General features: G+C 45.9%; 2 protein-coding genes across 2 annotated transcripts in view; one reads left to right on the top strand and one right to left on the bottom strand.

Annotated features, from left to right (window-relative positions):
- Window positions 1-757: 757 nt before the first annotated feature.
- On the bottom strand, window positions 758-2,770 carry Il23a (interleukin 23 subunit alpha). The gene is made up of 4 exons (XM_010644678.2): window positions 2,107-2,770; window positions 1,730-1,831; window positions 1,431-1,577; window positions 758-1,350 (listed from the first exon to the last, which is right to left on the bottom strand). The coding sequence occupies exons 1-4, from the start codon at window positions 2,266-2,268 to the stop codon at window positions 1,192-1,194; spliced, it is 570 nt and encodes a 189-aa protein (XP_010642980.1). The 5' UTR covers window positions 2,269-2,770; the 3' UTR covers window positions 758-1,191.
- A 4,270-nt stretch (window positions 2,771-7,040) lies between these two features.
- Window positions 7,041-10,355, top strand: part of Pan2 (poly(A) specific ribonuclease subunit PAN2) — a 16,566-nt gene continuing 13,251 nt past the window's right edge. The window contains 2 exon segments of the mRNA XM_033763704.1: window positions 7,041-7,291; window positions 7,911-8,290. Of these exon segments, the coding sequence (XP_033619595.1) occupies window positions 8,009-8,290 (282 nt within the window). The 5' untranslated portion in view covers window positions 7,041-7,291; window positions 7,911-8,008.

Genomic DNA, 10,355 nt, shown 5'->3' with positions numbered 1-10,355 from the left:
GAAAAAAAACTTGAGACAGAATCTCATGCTGTAGTTCAGGCTGGCCTCAAATTTACAGTGACCCTACTGCCTCAGCCTTCTGAGTGCTGAGATCATGTGTGTGTACTGCCACACTAGGCTTCCAAATTCCTTTCTGAAAGGCCTATGGGGGTCTCTTAAGGGAGAACCACAGTGGTTTAGGGAATTTATCATCTCCCTTGAATGCCCTTCCTGCTCACAACTCAGCTCTGACTGATCCTGCAGTGATCAGGTTCTTGTCTTTGACTATATTCTTGGGCAAGAAAGCAAGGAAGGAGGTTGTGGGTGAGGGAGCAGGCACCCTAAAGGTGTACCTCCACTTGCTAATCACAACCCCTTGTAATCCCATTTTGCTTGTTCAAACATCCACATCTAAATATATATACATATATTTTTTTTTCCTTTTTCTGATTTTTTGAGATACAGTCTCACTATGTAGTTCAGGCTAGTCTTGAATTCGCTGTGTAACCCAGGCTGGCCTCGAACTCATGATGGTCCTCCTGCCTCACCTCCCGAGTGCTGGGACTATAGGTGTGCGCCACCACGCCCGGCTCCAAATCTTTACAACAGGGAGTCAAAAGAATATCACAGGCTGGGTGTGGTGATGCAAACCTGTAATCCCAGCACTCGGGAACTGAGGCAAGAGAATTGTGAGTCTGTGGTTTGTGAGTTTGAGGTCAGCCTGGGCTACATAGTTCAAAGCCAGCCTGAACTACATAGTGAGACCCTGTCTCAAAAACAAAACAAAAAGGAAAAGGGAAAGAATATCACAGACCACCATAGCCCTTCAAAATAGGAGAACGAGTGTTTTGTAATCCCTTGGCCCTACTTTTCCTTTACTTTTTTCCAACCAAGCCTAGAAATTAGACTCAGAGAGCCACATAAATAAGTCTTTATTGAAAAAAATAACAATTCCTTTTAAATATAATAAATAATCCTCCCCAAACTGCTCCTCTGATGATAAATAATACCAAAATTTCCCTTCCCATCTAATAAATATGCAGCTTTGTCACAGGTCAGCATCATAAGTCAGTGTCGGTCGTTTTTTAGCAAGCAAGTCCTATTAGAATTAATGGACTAATTAACTTGCTGGCCTTCAAGTGTCTGGGTGATGAATTTGTGTTGTCATTGCTGATCCACGGAGAGTTGAGTGCCATCCTTAAACTGTTGGTGTTAGGGGCTCAGGGTTGCGGCTCCGTGGGCAAAGACACGGGCAGCCACAGCCACAAAGGCCTGGAGGCTGCGGAGGATCTTGATTCGAAGAAGGAGGCGCTGCCATGGCTGGCTGGGATTGAGGCTGGGAGTCTGAGTCTCCCATCGATGATCCTCAGGCTGAAAGGAGACAGGACACACTCAGGGTTCTATATCCTAGCTCCCTACAGACCCTCACCCTTCAGGCCCCTGGTTCTTACCTGCAGGAGTTGGCTGAGGCCCACCAGGGACGCGTGAAGCTGGCCTACGGGGCCATCGGGGAGAAGTGAAGGTTCCCCTGTGAAGATGTCTGAGCCCAGCAGCTTCTGGTAAAAAATTAGACCCTGGTAGATCTTCTGCAAACAGAACTAGGGAGGGAAAAAGGAATGAAAGCAAATGGATATTCTTGTTCATTCACTGAAGATCAACCCAATTCTTTACCGTTCTCAGACATAACTTGTAGTTCACTTCTGTGCCCACCCGTGTTTCTAGTCCCCTCAGCCTTTCATATTAGTGATACCTCACTGTTGTCCTTCAGTCCTTGTGGATCACAGCCATCCCCACACAGAATATGGGGGACATCATCTGCGGTCTCTTCATCTCCCTCTTCCCTTGGTGGGTCCTGGAATGAAGGGAAGAATACTTTTTTGGTGCTAAGGATGGAATCCAGGGCCTCACGCACGCTAGGCAAGAGCTCTAGCACGGAAACATCCCCAGCTCAAGATAAGTATGAAACCCACCAGACCCTTAGGCTCATGCTCTCCTAGAGGCCCAGGCTCCTGTCCCCTGATGGCCTTCAGTCCTACAGCTTCCACGCGATGGAACCGCAACCCAACTCTGCAGCCTCCTAAGGCCTGGAGAGGTTCGTGTTGTCTGGTTCCAGGGTTAGACACTCACCACATGTCCCACTGATGGATGTGCACTCCAAGCCAGCGTGCAGAGCTTCTGTGACAGCTGCTGGCACTGGGCCCAGGCAGGGTTGTTGCTCCCAGGCACAGCCCGGCCCTGAGCAATCCAGGGGAGCAGCAGTAACAGCATCACAGCTGTGCTTCCCAGCATCTTGTCACCTGCTTCTCAAATCTGGCCGGCTCAGTGTCTTGCACCAGTCCTGGTGGAATCTCTGCCCACTTCCCCTTGCTCTGAGCCTGATTCTCTGTTCTGTGTCTGGTTCTGGTTCTTGCTGTTGTTCACAGTGTTTCTGAGCTGGTTCCCCTTGTTTTTCTCCCTTTGTCTGAGTCTTTTTAAGGTCTCTGCAGTGCAAGGCCCGCCCTTTACACTAGCAGGTGACTCACAGCAGGTGGGATTCCCCTCCCTGCATCATCTTTCTCAGTGGAGAGCCCAGGTATGTATCCTCTGTTGCAGGGGAAATGAGTAGTAGGTTGCTGTGGCTAGAGGCCTAGGATGGGACACATGTGTAACGCTCTCCAGGAATTGAAATGGCTGTAGAGGGGTGGGGGAAGTAACAAACATTTAAATTAATCTGGCCTCAAGTTCCTTCCTGATTAATGTCTGTGATCTCTTGGCCTCCCAAAGCTTTACCCCTACCCTAAAACTAATTTCCTCACTTCCTCTTGCTTGAAAAAAAAAAAAAAAAAAAAAAAAAAAAAAAAAAAAAAAAAAAGAAGAAGAAGCACTTACTCATCTCCCAGAGGGATGGTAAGGGCAAATGGAATGAAGTTTGGTTCCTACCTGATGCCCACTATGTAAGAATAAAGGGCTTCTTTTTCACTGTTGGAAACTTATTTTCACTGGTGCTCCTGGCTTTGTGGTAGAGGATGAAAATGAAGGCATTCTGTTGACTAGGAAGCCCTATGACTACAAGGTATTACGACTCCTCCCCTTCGGGCCTCACTGTGGAGAACACTTGTAAGGAGAGGTTTAAAGCCCCCATTTTTTAAAAACCCATTTAATGTCCCAAGGTTTCATGGGCTCTGTGGGAGTTTTTTCAGGACACCAGTGCAAGCTCTCTGCCCTATCCCATTGTAGCCTAGGGATTCTGGAGTTGAAGATGCTGTTGAGAGTCCCTCTGGCTGATCCTTCAGCCTGTTGCATCCATGGGTAAAATCCACTGACGCTGATTTCATCACCCTCTCTGATGCAACATCCAGTGAAACAACTGAGTGTGGGGTTGGGCGTGGGAGTGGAGGGTGGTCTGAAGCTGGGGCTGCCCCAACCCCAGTGGAGGGTCCCAGAACAATTTGGACGTCAGAATGAGCCATGGGTGACCACGCAGCTGGCTCGCAAAGCCTCCCAAGAAGTTGACTCTTTTCTTAGAAATTTGCCTAGTGGAGATCTCCCTTCCCTTAGAACTACTGCCCATTAAAATTTCTGGTGTCTGTGGTAAATTGACCCTTTAGGTGAAACATTTCCACCATCAGAGCATTATCTTTTTTGTGGGGGTGGGGATGGTTTGCTTTTCTCTACATAGGGTAGACAGAAATGAAATAAGAAGTTAGAAAGATGATACAGGAAAGTTCCTCTTACTTTGTACAGTGTCTCCTATGCTCTTCCTACCTCTGGTCCCCATTCTGGGTACCCTAAAAACTGGAGAAGGAAGTGGAGTCCTGGGGATTAGGATGAGATGGGTAAGAGTGTCCTAGAGATGTTGGAGGTGCAGAGCTCTGGCCTCTTTTTCACTTCCTGGTGCTGCCGTGGTTGGGTAGGAAGCAGGGTCAAGTGGGGCAACTGTGGGACTGTTGTGTAGCAGGAACTACTTCCAAAGCCATCTCTGACCTAGAGCTCCAAGAAGCCCTTGACGTCAGCTGGGCCTCAACTGTTATGCAAATCATATTCACAAGGACTTGCAGCTGGATGTGCAGACTCCAAATCCTGCGGAAGTTCCCCCAGGTGGTTAATAATCATGGGTAATACATATCCAACTCTCACTTTATGCCAACTACTTGGTGTAAGCATTTTACATATATTAGCCTATTTAATTCTCACAACAACCCTATAAGGTAGGTACTATTACCACCCCTATATTATAGATGAGGAGTCTGAGGTGCAGAGATAAGTTCTTTTGCCAGCGATCACAAAGCTACAAAGTTGGTAGAATTGCAGCGCAGATAATATGGCTTCAGATCTTGTATTTTAGCTGGACATGGTGACACATGCTTCTGTTCCCACCAATCAGGAGGTTGAAGCAGAAGGATTGTCTCTGACTTTCAGGCCTGACTGGGCTACATAGTGAGTTCAGGCCCCGGCTTGAACTATGTAATCAAACCCTGTCTCAAAACAAACCAAAAACATCCTACATACTTTTTCTTTCTGTTTTTGGAGACAAGGTCTTACTATGTAGTCCAGGTTGACCTTGAATTCGTCATCTTACTACATCACAGATCCTGAATTTTTAAAAACATACTGGGGATTCAACCCAGGGCTTTTACACTGAGTTAAATCTTCAGCCCTTTTTATTATATTTATTTATTTTTTGGTACTGGGGATTGAACTTGGGTCCTTATTCTTTGGAGGCAGACGTTGGAACCACTGAGCTAAATCCCTCACCCAGCCCTTTTTATTTTTATTTTGAGACAAGGTCTCACTTAAATTGCTAAGTTGTCCAGACTGGGCTTGAATTTGAGGTCCTCCTGCCTCAGACTCCCAGAGTGCTGAGATCAGAGCATCCAGCTAGAGCCTTCTTGCTTTCTACCTATTTATTATTTTGGTTGTTTTGTTTTGTTTTGTTTTTGTTTGAGACATGGTCTCACTATGTAGTCCAGGCTGGCCTTGAACTCACAGTGATCCTCTCCTGCCTCAGCCTCTAGGATTACAGGCATGCACCACCACACCAGGCTAGATCATGCATTTTTTTTAAATTTAAATTGAATTTATTGGTACATTCTAGGTAGACAGTACAGTTACATTCATTACTGGGATCTTGTACCTTTACATGCCAGGTCTTGGTTCTCATTTTTTCCCCTTATCCCCACCCTCCCTTCACCCCCTCCTCCCCTCCCCACCTTCAAACACTTTAATTCTATTTTTACATTTTCTCATATTTTTTTCCTTTTCCCTTATTCCCCTTTCCCTATCCTTCTCGATCATGCATTCTTAATGATTGCACTACATCGGATACTTCAAGGTGATAAAGTGTATCTTGATTTATAAAGTAGTTTATTTAGCCCAGGATAACTCACATAGGCTTATAAATTCTTTCTTAATTTGAGAACTCAATAGGGGATTTTCCAAGATTAGGAACCGTTTAGGTCTTTAGCTCCAACTTTTTTGTGAGATTTTAAATCTAAGGACTTGTGAGGTCTCCTTGAGAGACTCTTGAGTTAAGGTGTTTTTCTCTTGGTCTAGTAACTGACTAAGTCTAGGACCTCTTGGAGTCCTGGAAATCTAAATTCCCAGAGCACTCTGTGTGTGTACGTGCGTGTGTGTGTGTGTGTGTGTGTGTGTTTGTGTAAGTGTTAGAGATTGAACACATGGCCTTGTGCATGCTATGCAAGTGCTCTATCACTGAACTCACATTCCCAGCCCTTGGTTCCTTTAATGAAGGTCTACCACCCTTTTGTGGGAGAAATGCTTCAATTGTTTTTTATTTTTGGAGGTGCTGGAGATGGAATACAGGTCCTCTCTCATGCTAGGCAAGTACTCTACTACTGAACTATATCCCAGCCAAGATACTAAAACCATATCTTCAGTGGGGCACGGTGGCTTGCTCATATAATCTCCAGCACTCTGGGAGGCCAAGGCAGAAGGATCACAATTTCCACCCCAACTGGAAATTTGGCAGTTTAGCAGATTAGCCAGACCCTGTCTCAAAAAACTGAAAAAGGGCTGAGGATATGGCTCAATGCAAAGGTTCTGAGCGCAAACCTCAGCACTGCAAACAACCTATGTGAAGAATTTCACAGTCCCTCTATGTGGCCTTTAGAAACAGTAATGCCAGCTGAGCTACGGTGCCCTAAGACATCTTATAGCCTGGACTCATTCCAAAGCTGTTCAAACTCATAATTGAGCCCCAAGAATACCTTAGAAATCATGTGTGATGGCACAGCGTTGTAATCCTAGCACTCTGGGAGGCTGAGGAGGGTCCCAAATTTGAGATCAGCCTGGGCAACTTAGTGAGACCCTATCTCGAATTTTTAAAATAATATCCGCCGCCTGCCTTGCAATCGCAAGGTCCAGAGTTCAATCCCCAGTACCAAACAAATAAACAAACAAATAAATAATAAAGGGAGCTGGGGAAGTAGCTCAGTGCAAAGGCTCTGGGTTCAATTCTGTGTGGGAGGGAATCCAGATTAACTGTAAGCGGCATATCTTTACCAAATGTCCCAATTTGCCCAATTTGCTGTACACATCCCCCTCTGAGAGATAACGTCCAGCTCCTCCAGCTAGGGGAATTTGACAGTCGGGAGGCTCTTGCTCCCTGGGAATATTAACGAGGGGCTCTGGGGAGGGAATAACCATGGATGGGAATTTCAGATGGATGTCTTTATTAAATGTGGCCGCTTGGGCAGAGTCAGAAGTCCGGCTCCCGCTTCCTTTTTCTCTCCCTTATCTAGAAATCATAGGAAATGCCAGCGAGTTTCGGGGGCACAGGGTCATATGTGGCAGGCTCACAGGAGCTCCACAGGACAGAGGATGGACTAGGCCAGGCTGGGAATACCCAGCAGCATATTTCCAGCGCTTTTTCTTACGTGCCCCTCAGTCTAGTTTCTAAAGTTACAGAGAATCTAAAAGTTCAGTTTCCAAGCCTGGGGCTAGTTTTGTTCAGGAAAGTTTAAACTATAAAAGTTTGCTTTTCAACTTCACGAAACCAGCCCGCAACCAGCTCGATTTGTCCCAGTCGGCGGCCCGTAACCATGCTTTTGCCCAACCCTGGCGTCACACTCCTTCTTCCGGAAGCCGTCTGTACCTTGCTCCTCCTGATTGGCTTTGATGCCCTCGAGCCCTTCCTGATTAGAAGCTACGATTGGCAAGTCAGCTGTCCCCTCCTGCCGTATGTTAGGTTGAGTTTAGAGGCGCGGGGGAGAACTGGGGAAACTGGAATTTCCCGCGGAGCTGACGGCGCTTGCTCTCCCCCTACTCGTTTTAATTCCACGCGCTCCAAAATATCCGCCATGGAGAAATCTTGGTAATGACCCATTCCCCGTAAGCACCCCAGGAACACATCTGACCCTTGTCCTCATCCCTCCTCTCCCTGTCAAAGGGGGAGAATTGTGGGTAACCAATTTCTCTGGTTCCCCCAGAGAATTCTGGGTAGCTGTCCGTTTCTATCACCTTCCCCTAACCCCAGCCACAATTGTGGGTAACTGGCCATTCTTATTGATTCCCCCTAGAGAATCCTGGGTAACTACTGCAGAAGATTCTGGGAAACAGTCTTGCCTTATTTTCCTCACTGACCCCTCCCCACTCCCAATTCTAAGAAACAAGCACCTTAGACCTAATTGCAACCCTCCGATCCCCGCAAAATCTGCTCCCTTCACCTGATGGTTCAGGGCTGACCCAGGCAAGTGAGCATGTCTGAAGGGAGGAGAAAGGGAAGTTAAGGATTAGGGTAGTGGGGTGGTAGACAGTACAGAGGTCAAGAGGAGGGGAGTAAGGAATAACCCACATCCTGCTGCCCAAATCCTCCTGTCTACTTCAGTGTCATCCTTTAATGCCTCCTCACACTTCTACCCACATAACCCAGAAGACAATAAATTCCAGTACCTGGGCCTATCCCTGACTCAGCTACCTCTTTCCCCTTGCAGGCCAGGATGTCCTTTCTAGGTCCACTGGTGCTGTTCTGCTGAAGGCTGGGTCAGGTATCCACAGGACTGTGTGATACAGCTGCAATCATATCATCACCATGAACTTTGAGGGTCTGGACCCTGGACTGACAGAGTATGCCCCAGCCATGCATTCTGCCCTGGACCCTGTCCTGGATGCCCACCTGAACCCAAGTCTGCTACAGAATGTGGAGCTGGACCCAGAGGGAGTGGCCATGGAGGCTCTTCCTGTCCAGGAATCAGTGCACATAATGGAAGGTGTCTACTCTGAATTGCACAGCGTGGTGGCTGAAGTGGGTGTGCCTGTGTCAGTTTCCCACTTTGACTTGCACGAGGAGATGCTATGGGTGGGAAGCCATGGGGTAAGAACCACACCCCTTTATGAGTTTTGAAAGGACATATTGGAGGTCTTTATCTGGTCTTTGCCCAAGGATAGCTGCTTTGCAGGGATCCATAACTGAGTTGAAGTGATGAGATATAGCTGGTCTCTTAAGTCAAACCAAGGGGAAGAGGTGGAGGAATAGGGAAGTCTTGGCTCCAGAGATGAGTTGTATAGGCAATAGTTTTCATTTACTTATTTATTTAGAGATATGGTCTCATTGTATAATTCAGGCTGGTCTTGAACTCTATGTATTCCAGGCTGGCCTTAAACTCATAGCTGTCCTCCTGCCTCAGCCTCCTGAGTGATGAGATTACAGGCATGCACCACCACTCCTCCCAGTGGTTTTGTTTTCAGAAGGCATCCCACTCTTAGCACAGTTCCATCCAATGTTTTCATTAACTACCCATCACTTAGTCTTTAATGCCCAAATCCATTGTTTTCCACTTTTATAATTGTAGAATATTTCTGCATGTATTACATGGACTCATTTTGTCTTCTCTGGCTGGCTTTTAGTCTGTCTCAGAGCATGTCAATGTTAATTTTAAAAAAAATGTATATCCATATCAGTATGCTATGAGACCAAAGGTTTTTTTATAAGAGCTCATATGGTGACCGTGATTTACTTTAGTACCTTTTGTAGGGCCTGAGTTATTTTTCCATTAGAAGAAATGAATTTGGTGTATATGCCACATTCAATTCAGTAGGTTGTGTCTATTACTGTGTTAGGAACAGAGACTAAAGCTGAGTAAAACATAATTGTTAGGCCGGGTGTGGTGGTGCACGCCTGTAATCCCAGCACTGGGGAAGCTGAGGCAGGAGGATTGCTATGAGTTCAAGACCAGCCTGGGCTACATAGTGAGTTCCAGGTCAGTCTCAACTACATAGTGAGACCCTGTCTCCAAAAAACAAAACAAAACAAAATAATTGTTAGCTGGGTGTGGTGGTACACACTTGTATTCTCAGCTGCTTGAGAGGCTAAAGCATACTAATTGCAAGTTTGATGTTAGCCTGAGCAACTTATCAAGACCCTGTTTCAAATTAAAGTAGGTCTGGGAATGTAGTTCAATGGTAGAGTGCCCACCTATCATGCACAAAGTCCTGGGTTTAGTCCTCTGAAGCACATAAAACCAAACAATTCTTGTCTTCATGTAGTTCACATGACAATGAGGAAAAAAAGACATAGAAACAAGTAGCTGGGCATGGCGGCACATGCCTGTAATCCCAGCACTTAGGAGGCTGAGGCAGGAGGATCTCTGTGAGTTCAAAACCAGCCTGAACTACGTAGAACCTGTCTAAAAAGCAACAGCAACAACCACAACAAAAGACAGAAACAAGTAATTTCCTAGCACTTGGGAGGCTAAGGCAGGAGGATCGCTGAGTTCAAGACTGGCCTGGGCTACATAGTGAGTTCCAGGTCAGTCTCAACTATATAGTGATTCCCTGTCTCAAAACTGCCCCCCACAAAAAGAGGTAATTTTCTGGATACTAAGTGCCAGTGTGAAAATATCTCCTGGGTTCTAGAGAGCATGAAGGAGACTCAGAGAAGGCCTCTAGGGGAGGTGACATCTTAACTGACGTGAAGGAGGGGAAGGCTGTATTAGTATAGGATAAAAAATATTTCTAAAATATTACACAGCACAATTAGTATAGCTCACAAGGACCTATAAGCAATTAAGATTTATTAGGCTGGTTCAGGGATTTAGCTCAGTGGTTCTGCTATCTGCCTCACAAGTGCAAGGTCCTGAGTTTGATCCCTGGTACCCCCGCAAAAAAGATTTATTGGGTTGGGAAAAAAAAAAAAGATTTATTGGGCTGAAGCTGAAGTAGTTTATTTGTTCACCAAGGTTTTTTTTTTTTTATTTTTTGGGGGGCGCGGTGCGGACACAGGATTGAAATGAGAATCTCCCATGAACTTTATCACCAAGCAATACTCTCACCCCCTAAAACCATGCTTCCCCCTTGCATGCAGGCTAGATAGATAGACCATTCTAGACCCTTTAAGACAGGGTCTTTTTTTTTTTTTTTTTTTTTTTTTTTTTTTTTTT

This window comes from Fukomys damarensis, unplaced genomic scaffold (assembly GCF_012274545.1).
Source record: "Fukomys damarensis isolate Sample0158 unplaced genomic scaffold, DMR_v1.0_HiC HiC_scaffold_15, whole genome shotgun sequence".
In the NCBI taxonomy this organism is placed as follows: domain Eukaryota; kingdom Metazoa; phylum Chordata; class Mammalia; order Rodentia; family Bathyergidae; genus Fukomys; species Fukomys damarensis.
Note: the sequence above shows the minus strand (reverse complement) of the source record. Positions and strands in the feature narration are given on the sequence as shown.